The sequence below is a fragment of the Zeus faber genome (genome assembly GCF_960531495.2).
Source record: "Zeus faber genome assembly, chromosome: 20".
NCBI lineage: Eukaryota > Metazoa > Chordata > Actinopteri > Zeiformes > Zeidae > Zeus > Zeus faber.
This window is the reverse complement of record NC_137207.1, coordinates 6,544,584-6,571,906: the sequence shown is the minus strand read 5'-3', so window position 1 is coordinate 6,571,906 and position 27,323 is coordinate 6,544,584. Positions and strand designations below refer to the sequence as shown.

The following is a 27,323-nucleotide window of genomic DNA, read 5'->3' as shown; positions in this document are numbered from 1 at the left end:
TCGGAAAACCACTGATACACACATGTACAGACGTGCGCACACACACGCACACGCACACACACGCACACACACGCACACACACACACACACACACACACACACACACACACACACACACACACACACACCTCCAGTAACTATAATTATAAACCCATCCAGCTGTGGTGACAGTCAATGCTGCCAGACAGGTTGTTAAGGTTGTTGTTTTTCACGCCCCGTCACAACCCGAGTGAATCCCTCAGATAGCAGATACAGCGTGTACCAAGCCAGGAATCTCGCAGATCTGGATTCTCCATCCCGCAGATCACATATCTCGGCGAAGGTAAAAGGGCCGTGTTGGCCTCAGCGACTACGCTTGAGGTTATGGCCCTGATACATATGCTTTAAGTTTGTGATCAAGAGAGTCATTATCATATCATATTCCAGTATGTGGGAGGAAGTGTCTGGAGCGATCCGCAGAGCAGCTGTATTCCCTTCTTAAAGACATGTAACAAAAATGTGTGCGATAAGGTCTTGTGCTCTTAGATCTTAAGAGCCTGAGTGTTGAACGTTTTAAATTTGGTTATCAGGTTTCATCAGTATTCATTTACACAGGCAGCCAAATAAGCAGAGCGATGAATGACCCTGATCATATGGCAGGGGGTTCATCTTAACAAAGCCCTGCTATGTTACGGAAAGTTAGGAAATCCATCTCCACGCCCTAAAATCATGATGGATTGCTCTATCATTATTTCTGTAATTTCCCTAACCTCGTCCCAGTGGATCAATAAAGTTACATCTTCTATCTATATCCATCTTACCTATGGCAAAAGTGTTTTTTTTCGTCCTTCAGAGGGCAGTGTTTCCCAGCGCCCGCACAAAAGTCCACAAGACACCTCAGAGGGCATCGAACTACCGGGGCTGCGTGGGAGAGGATGGGTAGGGGAAGCAAGGGGCAGAGAGCTGGAGGGGAGATGTAAAAAAATGACAATATCAGAAGAAAAGAGGTGGGCGAGCGAGAGGTGGGCGAGCGAGAGGTCGGCGATGGGGGTCGGGAAGAGCGGGGGGGATTTCTACGACTGGGCAAGCATCCCTGACGGCAGCGCATGCTTCCCAGCTTTACCAAAAGCCCTGAGACGGCAGGACCAGAGGAAAGAGAGAGTAGAGAGAGCGAGAGTGTATGTTAAGAAAGAGATCCCTAGGGAGGGAGTCCCAGAGTAAGAGAGATGAGAGAGGGGTGTCTAAGGGGTTTTATACTGTGGCACATGATGAGTGCATACCTAATCAGCTGGCTCAGTGTCAATCCTAAATTTAAATATAAGAAAGTCTTCATTCTGAATGGATTGATATACGTCCTCTCCTCCGATGCCATCGCTCCGTCTACTTTGTTGCGTTCCCTGAACATGGGGAGAACCTGGCTGGGAGCATTTTTCAGATACCTCTCAACGTCAACACCATCTTCGATGTGCCTTTCATTCCCTGGCGCTCTTTATCTCTCGTAATAAACCAAACAATACCGTATTCTCCAAAATATCAACATCTCAGACAATGGCAATAATATGTATGCATACATGTTTTTCTAAAATGGTATAATCATATCTTTAAATACAAGTTATGGATACTAAGTGAGTGTTAAGTTAGTGTTAAGTTATGGTACTACTCCTTTTAACAAAAAGCCATTTTTGCTTATTTGTTCTTGCTTATTCTTAAAAAAAAGTAATTGGATCAACTCAAAAAATTGCTTGAATAAGTTCAACCTCCATTTTCAGTGTCTACGTTTCTAGGCAGTGTGCATCTTAAAGCAACACTATGTAACTTTTCTACCTCAAAATAACAGCTTCGAAATCATTTTGATGGTACACTGACTTGTAATATGAAGAATGGCCCCTCTTTCACCCACCCCCCAAAACCCGTTCACATGTAACTTTGGTGTTCGGGTACGAAACCGCGGGAAAAGTGTGTTACACTTTACAGCACTACGTCACTTCCTTGATGTTTGGCTCCCGTATTTACTGTTTTTTTGCCTGGTAAAATGTATAAAAAATAAAAAAGAAACGATTCATTAAAAACTTGCCTGTAAAAATGTCAGGTAATAATCCTTGTACACCTAGCCGCTCTACCTCCCCGACTGCGCGGATGAGATAGGCCAGTGGTGCACCAGGCACCTTAGACGGCGTGCGCCGGCCCTCACTTTCATTGCCACTGTAAATGTACTAGTAAATTTCTCCCATACCACGTGGTTTGATTCACCCTCTGACACGTGCGTACAAGCCGATCTGCCAGGCCGAGCACATCTGGTACCTACACCGGTAGCAGGGGGACAATCCCCACACCCTCTCTTCCCACGGCTCTGGAGGAGCCATCTAGGTGTACATTATATTTGCGTTTGTAACATAGACTGTTATTGAAACGTGATCGATAAGGTTCAAATTTGTCCTATTCAATAAAAATTAATTTAGTAGATAAAATATACTCCGGACCGAGTTTTAGGACAATGTCGTAAAAGTGCAATTGGACTCAGAAACAGTAGGGGCGCCAAATCCCAAATACCAAAAGTTCCATAGATACATACATGCTGCTTTAATTTCTCAATTTTGAGTATAGGCTAAAGCAATTTTTTCCAATGACTCAAATGTTATTATTTTTGTAATTGTACATGTTTATATATTATTTATGCACAGTTGGACAATTTCCTATTATTGTGGGAATGTGAGTTGTTAATATAGAGGTTTATTGATTGTTATATTTTGCAAATTGTTTAGACTTATTGTATATTGACAACTGTTTATATTTTTCATGTGTTTGAATGTTTTATTATTACATTGTACTTTATTGTTTTTATGTGTCTGATGTATATAGATAGAAAGATCTATCTCTCCATTTATCTGTCTATCTTTCTATTTGTCTGTCTGTTTGTCTGTCTGTCCATCCGTCTGTCCATCTGTCTGTCTCTCTATCTAATTATCCACCTAACTATCTGTCTATCTAATGACACAAAAACCTGGACCCTTGTAATTTCTGCCATATTAACACAATATGACAGTTATCACTAATCTGTTATCACTTCACTGCAACACAACAAATATGGTTCAGATACGGTCTATGTTACAAACTATTAACTTATCAATAATAATGACGTTTGTATTCTTAAAAATAAATAAATAAATAAATAAAGAATAAATAACACATTTTCCTTATTCCCTTATGTAACGCACTGGATTGGAAGGGTTCCTGAAATGGCAGCAGAGATCATTGCGTTCCATCCATACTTGTGCGTTTTTTATTGTGTCACTTGGCTATAAAACTACGCATGTGCAAACTGCAGTTATTAATTCCAGGCGTTATTCAACATGGAGTCATGCTCCGATGGAAACACGCAACTGCTCTGGGGGGTCAGAACGGGTCAAGAGCAACGGAGCAAACGGAGCAAAGGAAGTAGGTTCGTTCAACATAACGATCTGGGCAGTATTATTATTTATAGCCTCTCCTCTGTTTTAGTACCTCATGAATAATCACCTTTGACGATGTAAAGACAATGTATATTTAATGCCTAGTCTTTGAATGACGGTATCAAAGGCATAACTGTCGCTTTTCAAAGGGGAAATAAAACGGACACTTTTGACCCCGTAAATACTTTAAGTCTGCCCAACACTTACTCGCCCCAGGAATGACTCGTTCACATTGTTTCCCGCTATAAACTCTCCTGACTGAGCCCTTTTCCGTAAACGATGCGATTACTCATCTGCTGCCAGTTGCGATTACAAAGGCGTGTTCTCTGACTGTGTGTTGTTTCTAAGGTGTGTGTGTGTGTGCGTGGCCTGGTGACTACATAACTACATCATAGTCACATCATATTCCTGTCAGGATGTGGCTGCGTGACTGATTACATCACACTCTGGTAAAGATGATACAGTTCAGTTTTTTCGCACAGGTCTGAAATATACTTGCGGTGTTAGAGCTCTTTCTAATCCACCTTAACCAGAGCCGTGTCCCGGCGGCTCGCCCAAGTAAAGTGTATGTCTGGGGAACACTGAAGTTACATCTCAGAACATTAGAGACTAATGTTAAGACTAATCTAGATGGCGGAGCATGTTTTGTGCATTGACGAACTTAAAAGGTTTTTTCAGGATTTGAATCAGTGGCCCTCTCTCACGAGATCTGTTTTTTTGGGTGAATAATTGGATGCCCCAATTGTTCTGCTTTGGCGGAAAAAGCTAATATAATCAAGAAGATTCATGGACAATATTGGACAAATTTCCCCGTCATACAAGACCTCAGGACGTAACCTTCTGACTACAACAATAAGCACTTCCTGAAGCCTTGACTTTTCGCTCTAGGACACCGCCCCTCCCCCCAAAATATAACATTGATTTGAGCATCAACCGACCAGGTTTTTTGGCGAGGGCGTGGTGCGCATCACGGGGCTAGTTGGGGGGTCGTCGCTGTAGTCCGGCGGCGGGAGCAGCATGGGCTCCTCCTCTACCTGTTCTTCCAGACTGGCCTCACTCAGGCTGCGCACGGGAGTCCCCAAATTGCTACATAAAGACACCATTATGATTGTTATTATCAGTAGTAATACCTGCAAAAGGGACTGGATTGACCGTTTTCAGGTAGCGCGGTCTAGTCTCACCTATTGAGGATCACTGGTTCTGTATAAGGTCGGCAGTAAGATGAGGGAAACCAGCCCCGCCTAAACAAACAAACAAACAAACAAACATATAAACAACAGGATGTCAGACAGAAACGGACCAGACCACCATTTCTGACAGACAACTCTTAGATTTAATTTGATCTTCATTTATTTAGCATCGTTTGATATTGGGTGTCTGGGCTCTACTGCTCACTACTCACTCCCGGCAAGGTGTACAGTAAACATAGGCATACTTCATTTGCTAGAAATTAGAGGGATGGGCTTGAGGCCTTTGCCCAGAAGGGAGTGGTTGTTGAGTAGGTAGCTGTGTGTCATGTTCCTCCTCTTTGTGCCCATACAGAGTGGACTGGTTGACTCCAAAAATGGCCTTATGTTACTCCAGTGGGATTGCATACCTGTTCAATTTCTACCTTTTTTTTGGATAGAAGAGTAGAGCCCAAAAGGTGAATGCAGGGAGGTGGAGGGAATGAAGCAAAACAGCACGCAAAGCAGACAGCAAAGCAGCAAGTAAAGCAGGTAAGGGCAAGAGGGATTGGCTGAAAGGCCAGCCCTTAAGAGTGTGGCAGCTTGTGGCGCTGTTGAGTTGTCTGACAGAACTAGCTCTGCAAGCTAATGGTACGGCCACACCGCCGGCAACGGGTACTGCAAAGAGACTGGCTGCAATAAATTTCAAACAGAGAGGGGCTTCATCAGGAGCAACAACAGGTAATGAGCTGCCAGCTTCACGGCTACAAAAAAAGTTCAAGTTCAAGTTTCAACTTTATGCAAATGAGAAGCATCGAGCGCCGGGCAACAGCCAATAAGAGGGCTCTCAATGGCGCTGCTCCTTGGAAAATGGACGCTCGGACCACTGCATTGTTCCTATTATTTTAAATGAAAAATGTCACTTAAACAATCCATAAAATAAGGAAAACGTCATTTTATGTTTCTTCAACAAGCACAATTCTTCAACGCCCACAAACACCAGAGGCACAGAAGCCCCGTCGCCGTGTGACACTAGCGTAAGCCTCATATCACATAAGACACATATTGGGTCTATTTGTGGCTATAAAGAGAGTTGAGCTAGAGTTGAGCAAGTTAACCACCTGGCACCAGAGACATTCTCCACCTTCCATTCTTATCACCTTACACGCATTATATTTACAGAAACCTGCACGTGCACTTGCATTTTCCCATTCATTTTCTTTGTGGAAACGTCCCAGAAGGAGCAATGAAGAGCACCAGAGGAGCGAGGGAGAGAGTAAGGAAGTGAGTGAGTGAATTGGGCGAGTTCTAAATTACTAACTGTAATTGCACATTGTAGGATTTTTTTGTGGTCGCTTGACTCGAATGTTTTGCCTCTGGAAATATGCGCAGCAGGAGGGAGCGCAAGCAAAACCGGTCGGACAATAACACTGCTCAGCCAGAGGAGACGTGCGTCTATCCGTAGGTCTCCCAGAATGAGGATCGTAAAAACTTTTTTTTTTTTTGTTTTCTCTGCTATATAAGTGGGTCTTCCATCCATCCATGTGTTTAGGGGTGATTTTGTATCACAAGTGCTCAATACAGCTTGTAACTCTATGAAGGCCTTTCCGCATGGTCCATAGAAAGAGGTCTGTAGGCTCGAGTGCAGGCCTGATTTGTAAGTATCTCTGGGAATTTTGCTTTACTTAAATTTACTATTATGGCTTTTCTTAAATCAGTTTTAAGCTTTTTCCTTTATGTGCTTTTATTCTCCTTTGTGACCCACCACAGCAAAACCAGATTTGTCGCGCATTTCTAAAATCGCCACGAGCCGCCAAATAAGTGGAAAAAACATTTCTAGAAGGAAGATTAGATTTTTCCAGATCCGTGTTCCTTTGTGTTTTTTTTTTATCTGTCACCATGTTTTCTAAACTGAGTTTGATTTATAAATAGAAGATAAATGTTAAACCGTGGAGTTAAATATTCCCGGGATACATTATTGTGTAGGTGGCGTAAGCTGCGAAGAAGAAAAGCTGACATCACTCACGGAAACAGATGGTTAAAGCACAGGACAAGGATCCTTCGGTTTCAGTTGTTTGTGAAACTTTCGTCTCCTTGTTGTTATGGATTACGAGAAGCGGGCGGCGGAAGATCTAAATTATATCGCGGACCTTAATCTGACCAGTGCGATGGATCCAAGTCAGTGGAAGCAGCGCGTATTGGACTTCATGTTCCGCGATGATAGTCAGTTATCCGACAGCGATGCTGAATCTGATACCCGCATTAGCCCTCACTTGGAGAACATTTCAAACAGCGGATTTCAACCTGAATGTGACGATGAAACGGAATATTTTCAAGAACCACCGGAGGAGACCGACGATATGCCTGTTGTTGTTACAACCGAAGAAGTTGATGACGTGATGAAGTCCGTTGAGGCTGGTGATGCAGATTATGAACAAGTAGCAACGGACAAGATTCTCAAGTTTACCTGCAAATGCAGCCAGGGGCGAAAAGAAAATGAAAAGAGGCCCCAAACAGGCTCTCAGAGTGTAGCTGGGTTAGGGTTGAACTTAGCCCACATAATAATTTCAAGAACTTTGAAGATATTTGGCATACACACTGAGGTATGTTCAACTTTTATAAAACATGTATATTCTTACTGTTAAATAAAAGCTTTTGTTGTGTGTTGTGTGACGCTGTTCAACATTCCCTCGAAATACAAGAACAATGCAGAAATTTCCCCATTCAGCAGGGTGTCAAGTAGCCATGTGGCAAGTAGCCATGTGCCTCTGTTGGTCCTCCAACCTATTTGCATTCTGGGAGCTGGCTGAATGAAGCCAAGTGTAGGGGAAAACTTTGAGGCTGATTATCTCAGAAACACAGTTTTACGCACCCTCGTCATTAAAAAAAGTCAAATGGTACCAAATGTACCCAAAATCTGCAGTGGGTTACTTATATGTATTTTATGCCTTACGAAAAGCCCTTTTTACCTTGTGTATGAAATGTGCTATACCTTGCCTTTCCATCCATCCATCCATTTCCCTCTCTTATTCCTGTCAAATACAATGGGGGTACGGCAATTTCCTGCTGTCTCACAATCCACAACGTTACATGTCGTTTGTTGTGTAAGTTCCAAATGAAGTATCTCAAGTCGGAGTGCATGTGTGTGTGCGTGTGTGTGCAGTAGTTATCAGTGTGAGCCCTGCAATCTCTACGGTGACAAACATACAAAGAGAGGAAGACAATGAGAGAGAGAAACAAAGGGGAAAAAAGCTGTGAAGCAAGAATATGTGTAAAGATAGAGAGAAAGAGAGAGAAAGAGAAAAAGAGAGTGTTGGTGAGAGAGCAAGAGAGCGAAAGGACCAGGGATGTTGGGAAAGAAAGAGAGAGAGAGCGAAAGCAGGTGAGAGTGACATGGAAAGAAGAGAGGGAGAAGGTGGAGAAAGACGAGGCGTGCACAAGCGACTGAACAACACTGAAACAAAACTCACGTACAAAGGAAGGATCAGGAGGGAGTACAGAGAACGATAGATGGATATTCTATTTATTCTATTTGGGTGAATAAATCCCCAGCTAAGGGCTTTGTACGTACTGCCGTGTTCTCTCCAGCTCGCCGTACAGCCAGCCGTCCTTCTCCTCCTGCAGCAGCAGCGTGATGACGTCGCCGTCGTCGAAGCTGAGCAGTGTGTCGTTGTTGCCCGCTGTGTGCGGGAAGATGGTGCGGACGCGCGGCCTCCTGCCCACATTCAGGCCCGACGACTGGGACACGGAGCGGTACAGGCTGCCCTCACCGATGCTCCCCTGGTCTGGAGGATGAGAGAGCCATACCCACAATCACATATGATGTTATATACGACTCATACTTCGACAGGGAGACTCTGTTAGGGCCTCTAATCATAATGATTATTGTGAGTAAATTTGAAAATTGTGCGTAAAATATGTGTTGCATCTGCATGTGTTTCTGCATGTATCTTTTTATATATGACATACAGAATCAGAATCAGAATGTGTTTATTCCTCTAAGCACATTTACACGTACGAGGAACTTGTCCTGGAGAGGATTGGTGCATTTCTGTGCGGACAATTTGCATAGAACACTATGCTGAACAGTATGAAAGAAAATAAATAAATAACACAAATAAATAATTAAAAAGTAATAATAAAAAAACCTGAATAAAATAAGAAAATGAATAAAAGCTCAACAGTATCAAAAAATAGTAGAGTATCAAAAATAGAAAAAAATAAAATAAGATAAAATCACAATTAGGGCCTCGATCATACCTCTTTTCACATGACATGTTATCTACAAAAGTAAACTAAACTGAATGAAATGACGTAGTATTCCACTCAGTATTGTACCTGAGTTGTGGTCTGAGGAGGACATGAGCAGAGAGCGTGGCTCTAGGTTGAACATGTTGGCCAGCGGGCTGATCTGGGCCTTGAGCTGTGGAGCCGGAGGCATCACCACGGTCTCCACGTTGTTCTGAGGATGTGGCAGAGGCGCATATCATTACACTCATTCCGAAACACACCGTCCCCACAATGCAAGATGACTCCATATGACTATCATGAATATCACCATGGCGGACGTTAAACCATAATCTCAGTGATCTGAGAAATTCATGAGTGAGTGTCGGCTTGTAGACAGCGTGGCTTTCACTGCACGTGCCTCAACAATAATAAAGGGCTTATCGATGTTAATGGACCCCAATGACTGGAGCTCATTGGCTCTTGCTTAAACAGTCACGGTAATCCTTAGGTTTGGGCTGACAGCCAATGAAGATCTAAAAACTCACACACACATTAGCCCGCATCTGATAGAGCTGTCCCCACATCATAAACCCAGGACTACAAAGTGGAAAACAAAATAGAATCTAATGTATCTTTCAGTAATTAAGCCAATCGTTCAATATCTCTTGGGTTTTCATTTGCTCGTCTGATGAATCACTTCTTTCAGTGTTACTGGATCCGGTAAAGTGACATTTCTTTCCACCTGAGCGATGGAATAAGCCGAGATCAACACGTCCAATTGTCTTACTGTGAGAAAACTATAGAAGGCTATTTAGAAGTTAAACGTTTTTTAAACGACAGCTGAAACAATATTTATGTAATCTTGCATATAATAAGCACAATTGTTTATTTATATTTTCTTTTTTTATACTACATATATTTATTTTTTACTATACTTATTATATATTTTATATATGTATTATTGTTATTTGATTTATTCTTTATTCTTTATTCGTTTTATGCTTTTAAAATGTTCAATTTTGTGCACTGTCTGCTGAATTTGAAGCACTTTCAAGCTGCCTTTTATTCAATTTGCAAGCAATCGTTTTCATTTGTTTGGTTTCCTTTTATTTCCTTTTTCATGTGAAGCGCCTTGAGCCGCATTTTGTGAATGAAAGTTGCTGTATAAATAAAACGTATTATAATCGTTGTTATTATTATGATTCAGCATTGATAAGCATTCCTGTTTGTTCTCAGTCAAAGCATAAGGTGTCGCAAACAACTGGAGACCAAATACAGGTCTGTTTTGAAAACCACTTAATTTCGTTTCTGGCTGGCATTAAATTCCGATCGGTTGCTATGGCAATGGCACCATGCCTTGGGCAGAGGCAGAGGTGAATGAAGCGCTGTGGCGATGTGGTGATAGTGCTCACGGTGCCTCTCCGCGAGATAGTGGAAGAATGGGTGGCAATCACGTGAAAAAGAAAACATTAATTTCATTTCTGACAGACGACTCTAACCCCTGGGCCACGCTAGAAGTGACACATCGTCCTGAAAGCGTCGAGAGGCAACGCCTCAGATACGCTGCCATGTTTATCAATGTAGAAGGTCACACCAAGCAGAAGCGTCATCGCCGTGAAAGCGCCATGCTGCAAGGCTCCTAAACCCCTCGTTTTTTTTTTCTATTTTTCCGGGTGCCAAGTGTAAACTGCACCAAAGATTCCCATACAGGTCCATTCAATTGATGTATTTAGTGAAAATTTAATTACAAAGCCTGGTATGCATCAACCACATATATAAAATCTCTGATGTGCGTTCCTAACGTTGATTACTGAGTCAAATTAACAAACAAATACATTTTCCCTTTATATAATATGTCGGCAACACGGAGGACAGTGGAAGCGGACGTTCCCCTTGTTCTGACTTGTCAATAGATTTTTATAGTAGAGAAATCTGTCATTTTATATATAAGGTATTATTAAGCTATTAATAAGTGTGGCGGACCAAGGGGTGTGGTCAAGCACCGGCTGCGGGCGACAGCACGGTTCCCTTTCCCGCGGCCGCCAATTTACCTTTAATCGGTCTAATCAGCGCCCGCGCGGAGCTGATTAGACCGACTCGAGGCAGGGAGCTTTCTTAATGTTTGTCTGTCTTGCAGAGGGGATTGGCGCACGGGCTCGTCAGCCAACCAGGAGCCAGAGCAGAACGCTAATCCCTCCTGTACCCGAAACCATCATCATTATCAACATTATTAATTATAATTTATAATTGTGGCCAGCGAGCCATTTTGTGGAACGCTGTAATAAAAAAAACTCTCGCCATGTTGGCGCAGCACGGCAAAAAGGACTGTGGACGTCTCCCTCCTTAAACCCTTACCGGTGGGCAAAGACTCCCACAATATGTTTGATCAAATGTACAAGAGTATATCCATTCCATGTTTTTCTTCATTTGATAATCAAACCATAAATAACTGATAACAAAAAATAATCAGAAAACACTTTATTACAGAAACAGCTCAATAAAAATACACCTATACACATATATAGATTGTGGAAATGTCCTGCATCCTCCTATGGTTAATGGTATCAACCCGCTGCCGTCCCTGGTTCCCCCTCCCACCCAGGGAGAACATCTGGCACAGCCTTCTTCCTGTTAATAGCCACAATTTATTTAAAGATTATTACTTATTCTAGCAATGAAACACAGAGTATTCAAGCCAGAAGCTGATGTGTGAAAAATAAACAATAAACGCTAAAGCTCACAAACTAAACCTACTACATTAATAACCAGATTCCAAATGCGAATACGAAAAGTGAAAGGTTGAAAATGAAACCAAAGATTCACTTACCCATTGAAAGTTGAGAAATTTCACAAGTCTCGAAATTGCTGTTTACGGCAACGTGTAACGCACCGAGCGAAGACGGACCCGGTTGAAGTTGACGAATCGTCAAACGACGCGACGCTTTCGTTTTGCCAACGTGTCTCTAAAAATGTCGCTTCTGGTGCGGCCCAGGGGTTTGATGCAATTTCAAATGAACACAGCAAGCAAAGCAGCTAGAGCAGGAGGGATTGGCTGCTTAAATAGGCCGACCCATAAGGGCGTGGAAGCGCGTGGCGCCGTCAAGTGGTCTGACAGAACTGGCTCCGCCTCAGTTATCTTATCTCACCCGGTTGTAGCGTTCGACGAGTGGCGAGGGCTCCGGCGTGTTGGACAGCGGGGTGCGCAGCCCCTCGATCATGGTCACCACGGTGTCTGGGACCTTGGTGGCGTCGCTGCACTTGTCCTGCCAGTTCGGCAGCTTGACCGCCAGCAGCTCTCTGGCCTGAAGGAGCCGCATGCAGGGAGGGTGGTGAGGAAGAAGGAGATACGGTGTTAAAAAACAGCCCCGTCTGGTTGGATGTACCACACAATCATTCCATTTGATTTTTGAACACGGGAGAGTCAAACTCCGAACGTAGTAATAATCATCCCTTAGTCTGGGTTCATTTTTTTCTCTACCTACGCGTCTCTAATGTCGCTTGCCACCGTCATTGCCTGTGATTGAAGGAGTAATTTCACAAACCCGGCAGCTGCTACACTCAAAAAGCAGATCATTTGTCTGCCTACTTCTACTTCAAGAGTCAGCGCGTTGCCTAGCAACGTTCACCCCAAGCTTGTCGTCGTTCCCAAACTGCGACGTACGACATCCGTAGTGCATCATGATGCACATTGATTGGCGATAATTGACAGAAGGAAGCAATAACCACATCATCTAAAAATAAAAAAAATAAATGAAAAGAAAACGAATGATAGAATCGAGAGAGAGAGAGAGAGAGAGAGACAGAAACAACCTGTGAAAACATTTCTGTTAGAGTCAAGTCCGTATTTGGCCGATGACACAGCCCAAACAACTGCGTCCCCTGTTGTACCCTACCCTCCCCCCTTCCGTCTCTGACCTTCTCGTGGAAGGCGGTGATCTGGTAGGAGAACGTGCAGTGCTTGTCCACCAGGAAGCAGAAGCGTCGCTTCTCCTCCAGCAGAGCCTCTTGGCAGCCGTCAGCGATGAACTTCTGCATGTCCGTCTGGCGCGAAGAGATGGTCTCCATGTACTGCGGGGGTCAGAGGTCAACGCATCTGGTTATAAAGGAGTCGGCGTTGGGCGCTGTGAGACCCTAACTCATCACGTGATGCGCACAAGTTCGTTTTTTTTTGTTTCGTATTGTTGTTTGTACAGTGCACCAATTAGCACCGTGCTCACATGCGGTTTGTTTCAAAAACACACATATTCACACGCACTTCACACAGCGTAGCCCTCTGTTCAGTTCTAGGTTGAACAGTCCCGTTTTTGAAATACCGTGTCTGTCTACCGATGTGGCCTTGAACCGGACGGTCATTTGTCCTCCTTTTGAGAACATCCCTATTTTATACTTTATCTAACGGTATATAGTAATTAAATAAGTAAAAAAAAGGGTATGTGTCAGTATAAATTCCCTGAAGACTTGTCGTCGAATCAATTATTGGCTAAAAGCAGTGCCAAATTAATATCTGGTATTTCATTGGTTAAATAAATGTAACCAAATTAGCCATGCGGCTTGTTGACGCCACAGCCCTGAAGGTTTTATGAATAGCCCCAGATATAAAATTGTGTGTGTGTGTGTGTGTCCCCAATTTGCACCCCTGTCTCCCTCTCCATGCGTAATGGAGAGATTGAAGAGGGAGCGATTGCGTGTCCCATGCCTCTAAATGAAGCAAATAAAAACATTGTGTTTTTATTTGAGATGTATTTTATTTTAGTCACTTTCATTATTGAACGAAACCATCAAAAAACAAAAGCACCGTGCGTAACAGGGACACTCACTCAGTCACTGTCTTACAACTCGACAGGTAAATCATCTTGATATTGTGGAAAACAGTATATAATATACACGCAAGCGCTGAAAACAAGTAAAATTGTAGTATTATTTTAATTGTGTTGAAAACCGGGACATTTTAGTGTTTTACAGGTATCTGTCGGGACACCCAGTTCGAAACCCAGACAGTCCTGGACAAACCGGGACGTCTAGTCACCGTAGAATACACAGGAAATGACAGCTGTTATCTTATCTATTCTGTTGGCCCGGTGTTGAAAAATTGACCCATGAAACGGACAGCATTTGAAGGAGGGTTGCATAAGTAAAAAAAAAACATAAAAAAAAGAAACAAACACGGTGAGTGGCTGGATGACTGATGGACGGCTGTGAAACTCAACCGGCTCGCTGGAAAAAAGGCAGAGACGGACAGGCTGGCTGGCCGACAGACGGCTGGACCTAAAAACAACTTTTGTCACCGTCCTGCCTCCCTCCTTTATCGAACACCCACTCACCCCGGCGTCTCTTCTTTCGCACCCCCTGCCACCCCCCCCCCCCCGCGCCCCCCCCCCCCCTCCGGGTTGTCATGGCGACGGTGAATGCCGTCGCTCTCTTGGGTCTGTGCTTTTTCTGTCTGTGTCATCGAGCCATCCCTCCTTTGTGGTCACTCTCTCACTCCTTTTCTTTCTCTCTCTCTCTCTCTCTCTCTCGCTCTCTCTAACTAAGACCCTCTGTCTTTTTCTGCCTCTCTTTCTCGCCTGAAAGAGTGAAATGTGACACTTTGTTTCCCATGTTCTACGAAAAATCGGAAATGTACCAACAAGATTTATTTAAGTTCCTCCATTTTCTAATTGAATGAAACAAATAAAGCCTGGGCACCCGGCCCACCCCCAAAAGTTTACCCCCCCCCCCCCCCCCCCCGATCGCCATTGTATAATTCGAGCTCTGCTCGCCAACGTCAATTCTCCGCAGGTAATGAAAAGTCATTCACACCTGGTCCTGGAAGGAGAGGATGAGCCCCCACCCCTGAATTTGAGATCACCTTTTTCAGAGGGCGGTACTTCGGGCCAAGGTATTTGGGCCCACTCTGATAAAAGGGGAGTTATTGTGTGGCTGTCTGGCGAAAAGGTGCCATTCAAGTGCAAAGATAAACAGAGGAGTCATACCTGATATTAACGACGGGGAAGTAGAGAAGGGGAGGGGGAAAGAGTGAGTGAGAGGGAGAGAGAGAGAGAGAGAGAGAGAGAGAGAGAGAGAGAGAGAGAGAGGGAAACCAGCAGGTAGAAAAGGAAAGAGACATATAATGCACTGTCAAAAAAAATCTTAACAAGACAGGCAATCTTCGAAATAAACAATAACTCTTGAGAAAATGTGAAAAATGTTTACTTCGTCCACCCGGAGAGAAGGCATTTTTAATACGCCTTTCCTTATTTTAAGAAAATAAAAAACCAAACATCTCAACGGATAAATCTAGAAGACCACAAGAGAACTTTGATTGCATTGAACATTGACTATTTTCTCTTTGCAGTAAAAGGAACCGAGAAAAAGGGGAACGAAACACAGAGTTAGAGAGACACTTGTCTTCTTTACAGCGAATAGCTCAACCTTTGCCTTTGTCTTCATCTTCTGAAGGTATATAATATGGATTGTCCATCCCTCTGGGGCCATTAAGACAGTCGATGAATCACAAACACGCACACAAAAACACCAACTCACGCTCTGTCAAGTTGATTTATTAAGCACTTCAGTGTTTGAGGTCTTCTATAACTCTCTCTCTCTCTCTCTCTCTCTCTCTCTCTCTCTCTCTCTCTCTCTCTCTCATCGTGTCTAATTGATTGAGTACACACAGGGTTCTTGTCCCCTGATGTAAACAGAAGGGCCGAATACACACGGCGATGAAATACACTCCTCTGCCCTCCATCATCTCAAGCATGTCATGAGTATTTAATCTAGGCCTACAGCTCACTTTGCAGAAAAGCCGAGCGACTTCAAAAGCCGTAGACCCTTTGCCGGCACCGCTCGGCCCGAAGCTGAACTACTGATCTTCCCTCCTCGGACTAGAAAAACCCTTAGCGAGGCCCCAGCTCCCTTTCTCTCTCTCTCTCTCTCTGTCTATCGCTCTCTCTCTCTCGCTTAAACGTTGACTCCGGATCGAGTGCGTCCGTGCGTTTCCCCGAGCGCACCTGGGTGTGTCCCGGGTTTTGATGAACACACAACCTCCAGGGCCTGTCAGCGAAACCACTAAAGCGAGGACATAAAAGTCCTTGCTCGGCGCTAAACCATAACAATGAATCTGCCGATGGCTCATGGGCGTGGCGGCACTTAGTAGAACAACACTAAGAGTCCCTCGCCCCACCTGGCTGAGCACCGTGTCCAAGTTCATTTCCGTCGAGGGGATAACCATTGGGGGTAAAAGTATGTCCACATTTTGGACCCAGTTGTGTCAATCCCACCGGTCTACAGGAAGCTACAGCGGACGTGTGAACACCGGGATGTGAGGAGCGATGGCCGAGGGGGGCGGCTCGGTTCTCCTACCTCGTTCTCCTTGATCTCGTACTTGGACGAGTGCTTGCCCTGGCTCTTCCTCCTCAGCTTCTTCAGCTCGGCCTGTGAGCGGTCCAGGGAGTCCTGCTTCAGCTTGTGCTCCGACTGGTAGCGCTTATAGGTGGCCTGCGGGAGACATGCGGTGAGACGCTCAGAGAAATGGAAGAGGATGCATGGATGGACGTACGGATGACGGATGGGTGGATGGAGACATGGATAAATGGATGGATGTTGGTTTGGTCGATAGATGGAAATAATGGATGAGTGGATAGATGGATATTTGTAGGGTTGGTTAATAGCAGATGGAGGAATGGATAGATGGCTGGCTGATAGATGGTGGATCGATTAATTAATTCACGGTTGGATCAATGGATAGATGGATATAATGAATAGATGGAAAGATATTTAGATGCTTGATCAATGGCAGATGGATGGATGACTGGATGATGGATAGGTGGGTAAATGGAGATAATGATTGAGTTAATGGATAGGTGGAGATATGGACAAATTAATGGACAGATATTTAAATGGTTTAGGAATAGTGGATGGATGGATAGATAGATGGATGAATGGATGGATGGTTGAAGGATGAATGAAAAGATTTTTGGATCAATTGAGGGTGTTGGATAGGTAGATAGAATGGATGAATAGATATTTGGATCGTTGATGAATGGCAGGTGGGTGGATAGATGGATAAGAAACCAGATGGACTGGACCAGACTACAGTGTTGTGACACTTGCGCCCCACCCACCACCTCCCCACCCTCCACCCACCCAACCCAACCCACCACCACCACCCACCCACCCACCCCCTTCCCAATGAAGTTTGTAGTTACATTCATGTATTTGACATCCATCTCCGTCTTCTTCTCCAGCTCGGTTATGGTTTCTCGGTGAAACCTCTTGAACTGCGGAGAGAGGACACACCCCCACACACGCCGCATGTTCACTTTGGCATTCATCACCGCTGAACTCGACACAGTGTACAATTCCATCACATGGCTTCCATGGCAGCAACGCGATAAGAGTGGAGTGACCGGGGGGGTGAAAGGCACGGTAATGTGTTTCTGAGTGGACGGGATACCGGCTGAAGGGTTGGCTTATCAACCTCCCGTGGTTAATGATTTATAAATTTCCCCTCCTGTAGATAAGATACGTTACAGCCCAACACCGCCTTGCCAGAATGGACTTAGATAAGGTTTTTTTTGGGGGGGGGGGGATTACATCTATACATCTTTGAAGATAACATTGGTTCTGACTTATTGTACTCCCTAACGTAGCGTTTTAAGGTAACTGCGTTACAGCCTAAAGACAAACCATTTTTTCCACGACAAAAGTGCTTTGAAGCAAAAAAAACTGCCGCTGGATTAGCCTTTCCTAGGGACCTCTACAACAGACAACAACAGACTGGGCAATGGACTTGGGTCAGATAAAGGACTGTGATGTAATGGCCCCTCGTGATGTGTACTGTAGTTATCACAGGATACGTACGTTCTCCTCCAACTCCATTTGGACCTTTTTGTGCACCTCCGAGATCTCCATGAGAACCACACCTGGAAGATAAGATAAAAAGATGAGAAGATTTATGTCGGCGGTAGACGTTGCAGGTGACAAGTTTACGCTTGCCGACCCCCGTCTATTTCATTCATCGCCACACATTAATTAAGTAGCAATGCAAGACTTGCAAACGAGCTGCTCAAAAGGAACAAATCTACCAAATGACTCAGGGGTCAGGTGTCTGACAACACCGTCGTGGTGGGCCTGATCAACAACGGCGATGAGAAGGCCTACCACGAGGAAGTGATGGACCTGTCATTCTGGTGCTAGGACAACAGCCTCCACCTGAACGTCAGCAAAACTAAGAAGCTGATTGTGGACTTTGGGAGGGGAGTACAACCAAGGATGCACACGCTGTTGGTGATTAATGGGGCTTCAGTTGACAGTGTGAGCAGCTTCAAGTACCTGGGAGTCCACATCACAGAGGATTTAACATGGACTACACACACAGACACTCTGGTGAGTGAGGCGAGGCAGCTTTACCACCTCAGGCAGCTGAAGAAATTCCAGGTCTCGGTGAGGATCCTCAAGTCCTTCTACTCTGGAGCAGTGGAGAGCATCCTGACAGGCAACATCACTGCCTGGTTTGGGAGCTGTACTGCTCAGGACAGGCAGGCCCTGCAGGGGGTGGTGCGCTCAGCTGAACGTACCACTAGAACTACTGCAGGACTTTACACCAGGAGGTGTAGTAGCCCGCAGGATCATGAAGGATCCTCATCATCCCAACAACGGACTGTTCCAGCTGCTGCGGTCAGGCAAGCGCCTCCACAGTCACACAGCGAGAACAGAGAGACTGAGACGGAGTTTCTTCCCGCAAGCCATAACAACTGTCAACGCTGAACTCACCAGGGGTCCTAACTGAGACACACACATAGACCCCACTACCTTACTGTACTGTACGTAGCTTACTGTACTGCATACTGTATCACTGTACTGGATTACTCCATACTGCGCTGTATTGCTCTTCTGTTTGGTGTTACTGTATTGCTGTGTCGTACTGTTGTATACTGTACTGTATATCTCCATACACACTTTATTCACATGCTACTTTAATGCACATATCTGTACATACAAATAGCCTATCCCAATATACATAACTCTATTCCCTTTACTTCTATTTTGTACCCCCACTCTGTATTATCTTTTTGAGTCTTATTTAATTTTTTTATTTTATTTTATTTTATATTATTCTATTCACTCACTGCATTATGTTTTAGGAATCAGTTAGTTTCAGTTAAATAGTTAGGTAGAAATTAGGTTAGCTATTATGTTTAGTAGTTTATTGTGCCTAATCACTGGGTGCGTTGCAAAGACATTTCACTGCATATATGTATGAACCTATGTATATGTATGTGACAAATAAATCTCTTGAATCTCTTGAATCTTTAGTCTGGAGTCACTCCAGCGAGCAAGTGAAAACTCACAAAGAGAAAAAAATTATTGAATGAGCATGAAATGAAAGTTCAAGGCAAAAAATGCAAATGGTAAAAAATATTTGAAATAATTTGAAATAATTCACATTGAATGTGACTTATTTACTCCTTTGTATTCCACCAAAATAAATAATAAAAGGTTTATCGTTCAGGGAGTCCTCCCTTGGTCGTCATGCGTTACACCAACTGCATCAAATGAACAAAGAGTCTGAAAATCGTAGGACTCTTATTACTGAGTGACACGCCAAGAACCGAATCTCAAATAAGAGATGAACCTTTCATCAATATGAATAGTCTCAGGGGCAAATTCACAAAAGGATTGCACGGCTTTTGCGGCCGCTAAACCTGGGCAAATAACACAAACCCCTTATAAGCCATTTGGGGTGTCACGCCCAGACTTTCCTGTGATCTGCAAATAATATTTTTACAATATTATTGAAATTATTATAACTATCACGGCATCTGAAGGTAGCCTGGAACGGCAGCAGTCCGTGTTTTTTTCAAAACACACGCCAATAGCAACTTGTTGAAACTTTGAATAATGTTGTGTACAAAAAAAGTTTTACAAACGCTGACAAAAATAATAAATTAAAAGATACAAAAAAAAAACCCTGAAAGTTATAGGAAATAGGGATAGAGTGGTAATAACTGGCATTGAAACCTCAGATGGCAATGAACCTCAAAGGACCATGGACAGATCCGCAGCAGCCCGGTGCCACTCCGCAGCGAAAGGCTGTGGCGTTGGTCCCGCACTTAAAAAATGAACTTTGTGGGAGAGTAGAATATTCAGTGAGATATAAATATCCGTGAGAACTAGAATTTCTTAAGTAAAATGTTTTTATATATACAGATTTTATTCATGTAATAAATGAACTGTGTGGGAAGGGCACATTTTATTATAGATTTATAATTTTATTTCATGTTTTATAGTCACTGTCACTGAAAATAAACCTAAAAATACTCAGCTACTTTTGATCTAAAAGTATACCGTGTTTGAATCCGCGCATCTCAGTCAGATGCAAATCAGACTCAGAATGGGACGTTGAGACGGGGCAGATACCCGGTGTGGTTGATGCGCAATTCATGATGCTATTAGTGTGTGAAACTCGTTCTACTTGAGATGCTATTCTCTTGGAATCAGACAAATTAATGCAGCCTTGTAATTTTGATCTTGCAACACATAAGCTAATTTCAATTCTTGACTTTTTTAAGTGGAATTGAACCAACTCAAGACTAGAGAACATGTAGGGATACAAGAAACATACCAGGAACAATGTTTAGTTAGATTCATAATGAGTTGGACGATGAGAGGGGAGTAGAAGACAAGTTACTGTATTTTAGATAGAACACACCATCAGATTTGTTTATATTACAGTTGAGTTGAATTGAATTAGAATCTGTCCCAATACGGATGGTAACATGCTACGGCGGTGTCCATGACTGTCATGCCCTGACCCTGGTCAAAGCGGCATTAAGGGCGTGACAGGACACCAAAGGTCAAATATTCAACAATACAACATAACCAGCTCCACAATTAATTGTAACTTATAACAGACAGCTTCCATGATGACTTGTCTCCAATAGTTTATAAAGCCAGTTACTTTTGTGTTGTTCAAATTTTACAGACAGATATATATATATATATATATATATATATATATATATATATATATATACACACACGTATATATACATACATACCGTTCAAACAGGTCAATGTTTGAACAGCTGTCAATTATTAATCCACACAATGACACTACGTTACGTAGCGAGAGAGAGAACAATCTCCATTGACAAAATCCACTGCAGCATAGGCAGAACGGCATATGACACGGAACACAATGGTCAATATGGCAAACAGAAAGGGGACAATTAGAGCTGAACCGTTAATATCACAATAGGGTGAAATCTAGACCTTAGGGTTCACTGTGGGACAAACAGCGTTCTGGTATCAACAGTATCGTCGGTAGCATATGCACACTGTGGCAGTGTCAACATGCCATTCCACACCTGCAACTATAATAAATAAGAAGAGTATTGTGGTGGGTTTCCAAAATAGGATAAATTGATAGATAGAACAATAAATAGATAGAATGAACGCACAAACGATAGAACGAACGATAGAACGAACAAATGAACAAACGAACAATAGATAGATAGATAAACAATTAACAAGAAATGTAAACATAAGAATGAACAAAAAACAATATAATAAAATAATCCTAAAATTACAACAACAACAATAAAAAAAGAAAGAATTGTCAACATACAACAAACAAAACTAAAAGAAAAGCTGGAAACATATCAGGTAATATTCAGGAAATGGACAAAACCAACACATATACCAGCGTAACCCAAACCTGACGTGACACACAGCTCAGAACTTCGCTATACCTCACCCCTGAAACACACACACACCCAAAACACACACACACACCCACACACACACACACACACGTTACACCCATACTGGTGCTCCGTGACCGGGCGGACCAGCCTGGACCGGGCAGGGTCCAGCTACAACAACATTGCCCTCTGAAGGTCACCAGAACGTACTGGCAAAGGCCGCCTTTGTGCTCGGGACGGGGAGGGGGTGACTGCGGGGGGAGGGAGCCTGTTTATACAAACCTAACAACAGAAAACCTCATGGCCGAGGTGGGGCAGGGGGGGCTGGGGAAGGAGCGGGAGCTTTGGGGGAGGTGGGAGTTCAGAAGGTTGCCACGGTGCTACACCTGAGAAGGCTTTCCACTAGATTTTAGACATTGCTGCGAGGATTTGCTCCCATTCAGCCTGGCTCGACAGTCGGCATTCCAATTCATTCCAAAGTGTTCAGCGGGTTCAGCTCTGTGCAGGCCAGTCAAGTTCATCCACACCAGAGTCAGTAAACCATTTCTTTTTGGACCTTAAGTCCAATCACTGGAGTAATTCACCACTCCAGTGGTGTGCTTTACACCACTCCAGCCAACGCTTGGCATTGTGTATGGCGATCTCAGGTTTGTGTGCAGCAGTCATAGAAACCCAGTTCATGAAGCTCACAACCAACCGTTCTTATGTTTCCGGCAGTTTGGAGCTCGGTACTGAGTGTTGCAACAGAGGAGCGATACCGTTTTGACAGGCAACACGCGTCAGCATGTGTGGCGTACCGCGTCGTGGTGGAGCCGTTGCTCCTAGGCGTTTCCGCTTCACGATAACAGAAATGACGGTTGACCGGGGCAGGTCTAGAAGGGCAGAAATCTGACAAACTTAAGTGTCGGAAAGGTGGCATCGTATGACAGCGCCCCCTTGAAAGTCACTGAGCTCTTTAGTACGACCCATTCTACTGCAGTTTGTCTAAGGGGAGTGCATGGCTGTACGCTAGATTTGATGCACCTGTTAATAATGGCTGTGGCTGGAATAACCACACCCATCAATTTAAAGGTGTGTCCACATAACTTTGGCTATGCAGATAGATAGATAGATAGATAGATAGATAGATAGATAGATAGATAGATAGATAGATAGATAGATGGTTTACAAATCACAAACTCTGTGAATAATTCTCATTGAGGCAGTGACTGGCTTCCTAGCATTCTTCTCCTCCCCCACCTTTTGCTTCTGATTTCTCTACCTCTCCCCTTTTTCTGCACAGCCGTGTTAGGCAACGATCTCGCCGGGGAAGAAAAACAACCTGACCTTTCATTCCTGCTCTGCATTCTCTGCGGCCGGAAAATCCATAAAGAAACATAAAAGGCTAAACCAGGGTTGAATATGTACCTGAAATGTGGATTGTTGAGGGAAGAAAAAAACAAAACATAAACAGTCGAAAGAATCAATCTTGCTGGAGGGCCGTATTGTTTCAGGGCAATTGGAGAAGTTTCGAAATATACATTCTGGGGCGGTTGCGCGGACACAGATTAGGCCTAAAATAGTGTCAGACTTGCCCCAGTCTTGGTTTAAAGAATCCAGAAGGAAGATCTAAGTGAAGGCTTCAATGAAACCTGGCCAGAGGCAGGTCTGTTTTTGGATCAATGGATGTGGCCTCCAGGTGGACCAGGTGGATCTGGACTAAGAGCAGCACCGAGACCAGACAGAAGGAGCTGACTAGTCCTTCATGACCTTAGTCTAAGACTTCCTAATAATTCATCTCGATTTGACTAATTCATCTTGAATCAAGCAACTTTTAAATTCTGGATTAAGAAGAAGAATCTTTAATCTCACAGGTGCAACACACACACACACACACACACACACACACACACACACACACACACACACACACACACACACACACACACACACACACACACACACACACACACACACACACACACACACACACACACACACACACACACACACACACACACACACACACGTTTTTGTACTTTTTTTATACTGTGCATATCTCCCAGCCTAACTGTCCTTCCTCCAGCAGCAGCCGGGAGCAGTGGGCAGCCCTCACTTTGTCGGTGCCGGTGACCAATTCCAGGTGTGGATCCATGTCGTGGTCAGGGACAGCGCTGCATCCTGCATGTTTTCTAATTGAGCTCCTTTTTCGTGTTAGAGGAGAACCATGTGAGCACGGGGAGAACACGCAAACTCCGCACGGAAAGCCCCCTAATCGGGAGAGATAACCCACCTGAGCACAGTGGCAACAGCGCCCCAGGCGGGAATCGAACCCAGGACCTTCTAGCTCTGAAGCAGCAGTGTACACCACTGCGACACAAATAAAGTTTAACATTGAGATTTCTTTATCGTAAAACATCTCGCGACTAAGTGTACAGTAATTAAAAATAATTACCCATAAACACACACACACATACACACACACACACACACACACACGTACAAAAGCATACGCACACTGAGAACTAGTCTCTGAGAAAACTTTCTATCCCAGGCGAGTTCCAGGTGGAACATGTATCAGATGCCTATTTTATGAGCCTGTTGATAAGGCGAATTGTGACACCGTGAACATTCTTAGAGGGTGAGGTCGCTTATGAACTGGAACGCCCAGAGATACGAGAAAATTGAGATACGAACTATCTGACCCATTGACAAACTGATACTCCATTTCATAACTTTTGGGTTTTATTTACCATTTTGAACATCTTGGTCTCGCCACCACTCGTTGCCGTGGCTCTTTTTAAATGGAACGGAAAACTCTACCGACGTTGAACTTTGCCGAAGTCACCCGACCACAAGAAAAACATATTGTGATGGCGGGTGGTAGTAATGAAGTAAGTTAGTAGGTAAGTACAGGTAAATAACCTTCCCTTCCAGACCCAAATAGGTTCTGTGGTATGTCAGTGAAGGTCCAAATTCTGTCCTACTTGCGTTTGGGAATTTTTTTTTGAGGAATATTGATTCTAGATTGCAGTTCATACGATGACGTTGACATGTAAGCTCAACTGGGCGATGGAAACGACTGTAGAATATACGGTATTGAAATGCTCACAAAAGTAAAGTTAGTCAATAAAAAACATGCTCAAAAATATACTCAAAAGAAATAGCAAATCAATAACATTTAATTTCATTTAAATAATTAAAGTTTTACATTATAAGGTCAAAAATATATTCCCATAAAATATAATATAATAATATAGTATATTACATTATATATAATATATATAATTTAACTTTACATAATGATAATTTTATAATTATTATTTTGGACTGATTTTGTTCTTTAGTTTCGAATTTTTCTGCTACCTAACATGATAAGAAAAATGCTAATTTTGTGTGACACGCTGTTCTGACAGGAGAAGACAATAAATATGACATTTTTAGTTTGATATCATATATCGATTTCATATAGGTCGGCACTGATACGGAAAATGTGTTTGGACTGCTCAATTAACAAAACAGAAACATGCTGGTTCACAGCATGTGAGTATACGTGAGTATAAATTGACATGATGGTCATGTAAATTGCAACGCAGATCTCAGACCAGCTGAACTGTACTTCCGTGACGGGGTGGAAGGGTCCGTTTGACATTTTAAAAGACAAGGTAAAAAATCCGAGTTTGGGAGAGAGTTGTTTGGAGGGGGGCGATACTTTTGGCCGCCAGGGGGGGATTCTGATGAGCTCATGGCTGCAATTAGCGACAGATTAACTTTCACACGCTCACGATACCAGGGATCCGTTCCCTCTGTAAAACAGTCTCTCCATTGGCTATTAGCATTTCCCCCCCCCCCCTCATCCATTTATTTATTTATTGTTGGCCGTGCTATTTTCAGAGAAAAAGTTTCTAGCACAGAGAAAAGGCGGAAAGGTTGAACTATTCTTTCGCTTTCTCTATACCTGCTTCTTTTTCCAGTCCGGGCCAGGCCAGACCAGAACCCCCCGCACAGGAAGCATCTAATTGTAGAACCATTGTAAGCAAACTATGACTTGTGCACAGGCGCTATAATATACCGAATGGTCTTTTACACCCACATGCTTTTACAGGACTGCGATCTTAGAAGGACTACTGCGAGAGATACGCGCTTCGGATGTTCTGGAGTGGGATGTCACTTCACATGTCATCAGGGACAAACTGCATTTTGTATATCTTATATGTCTTGAGAGACACGTACACAAATAGCAGGTCTCTCCATGACACAATACAATACTGTTATTAATACTACGACGGCATTTGCATGCATACCTGCTCTTAGGCCACAATATAGTTATTTTCAAATTTAAAACTCTCAAAAACGTTTCTCATATCTGGCTTATTCGCATAAAGTGGCAAAAGCAATCCAACTAGATTTTCACGCAACGAAAGCCAGGCTTAAAGAAAACATATTTTTAGCTGACTTTCAGAGGTTATCGAAGCGCTGGACCTTTATCAGAAGTGCTGAGTAATTAACCGATAAGCTTTGGTTTTGCTCGGGTTGCGAACTACGGCAAATTTTCAAAGTCACGTAGAGAGAGAAAGGCGGGAAAGGCGGACCCCACCACCAACAATTGAAACAGCGTATAAGAGGAGCACATGCATGAGGAGCACATGCATTTATTTACCAGAATAATCTCATGGATTACCACTTTAAACGCATCATGTGTTTAAGTGCAAGTGTTTTATCAAAACTCATAGGGGGAGTTATGGTCTATGATAAAGCCGGGAATAAACCCAATTTGATGCAGCCCTACTGAAATCATAAAGGTGACTTATAACAGAACAGAGTGACAGCACCTTGGGTCATGATTTCCAGTATTTCATTTCTTTTTGCATCTCTTTTGCATTCGGACAGCTAGCCATTAAAGAACAAATATATATATATATATATATATATATAAATTAAGATGGTTTTAGATGAGTGCTAGAGCTTAGATTTCCTTACGATTGTCCAGAAAATCCTTCCGGAGATAATTCATTCCCATTTACACACACACACACACACACACACACACACACACACACACACACACACACACACACACACACACACACACACATTGTGAGGGGTCTGATGTTTTTTGGGAAATGTCCTCTTCGAGAGATTATGGGGCGGGGGGGGAGCTAAACTGAGGCAGATGGAGGAGGGAGAGGAGGGAGGGGGGAGAGGAGAGGGGAGGTGAGGGAAGGAGGAGGCGGTGGTGATGACGGGAAGAGTGTTTTCTCTGTCTGTCATTCTGTTTGTTCAGCTTGTTTGCTGCTGCCCATTCTGTGCCACGAGTGAGAAAATTCACACAGTCTCGCCGGCGGTAGCCTGTAGCCTGTAGCCTGTGCTGGAGGCGGAGGTGGACTTCTTTTCCCCGCCGCACCTTCAACCTGAAGACAGCGGAACCTGACGAACCACCGGCACCTTGTGGTCTCACTTTTTATTCCATTTAATTTCATCTTAACCATGTCTCGTCGACTCTCGATTCTATTTCAGCGAGGGCTACCGTGTGTGGGCGGGTAACGGGTGTATGTATGACGATCCACGCTGAGAAACATTCCTGGCAACGCAGTTGACATGGTGATGAACGTCATCGGACCAATCAGGAGTTTCTCTTTTTAATCCAAATGGATTCTTATGAGTGAAATACAAATGATGTGAAAGTGCTTTTAGTGGCCCTCTCTCGTGGTTTGAATCATTTAGCCCTCTCTATCAAGAATTTCAATCTGTGCCTTAAGGTCGTAGGAGTAGAAACATGCGGAAGCACAGGCAGAGGACCCACAGGAATAAGTGCATTCCACAATGGCGGCTGT

General features: G+C 43.5%; 1 protein-coding gene across 1 annotated transcript in view; it reads right to left on the bottom strand.

Moving 5' to 3' along the window:
• baiap2l1a (BAR/IMD domain containing adaptor protein 2 like 1a) overlaps nt 1-27,323 on the bottom strand; it is a 35,176-nt gene that overhangs the window by 2,780 nt on the left and 5,073 nt on the right. Inside the window, exons 4-12 of the mRNA XM_080021691.1 lie at nt 17,666-17,727; nt 17,011-17,082; nt 16,166-16,300; nt 12,740-12,892; nt 11,971-12,126; nt 8,933-9,056; nt 8,166-8,379; nt 4,610-4,669; nt 4,367-4,514 (exon numbers count right to left, since the gene is read on the bottom strand). Of these exons, the coding sequence (XP_079877817.1) occupies nt 4,367-4,514; nt 4,610-4,669; nt 8,166-8,379; nt 8,933-9,056; nt 11,971-12,126; nt 12,740-12,892; nt 16,166-16,300; nt 17,011-17,082; nt 17,666-17,727 (1,124 nt within the window). The remainder of the gene's footprint in view (nt 1-4,366; nt 4,515-4,609; nt 4,670-8,165; nt 8,380-8,932; nt 9,057-11,970; nt 12,127-12,739; nt 12,893-16,165; nt 16,301-17,010; nt 17,083-17,665; nt 17,728-27,323) is intronic.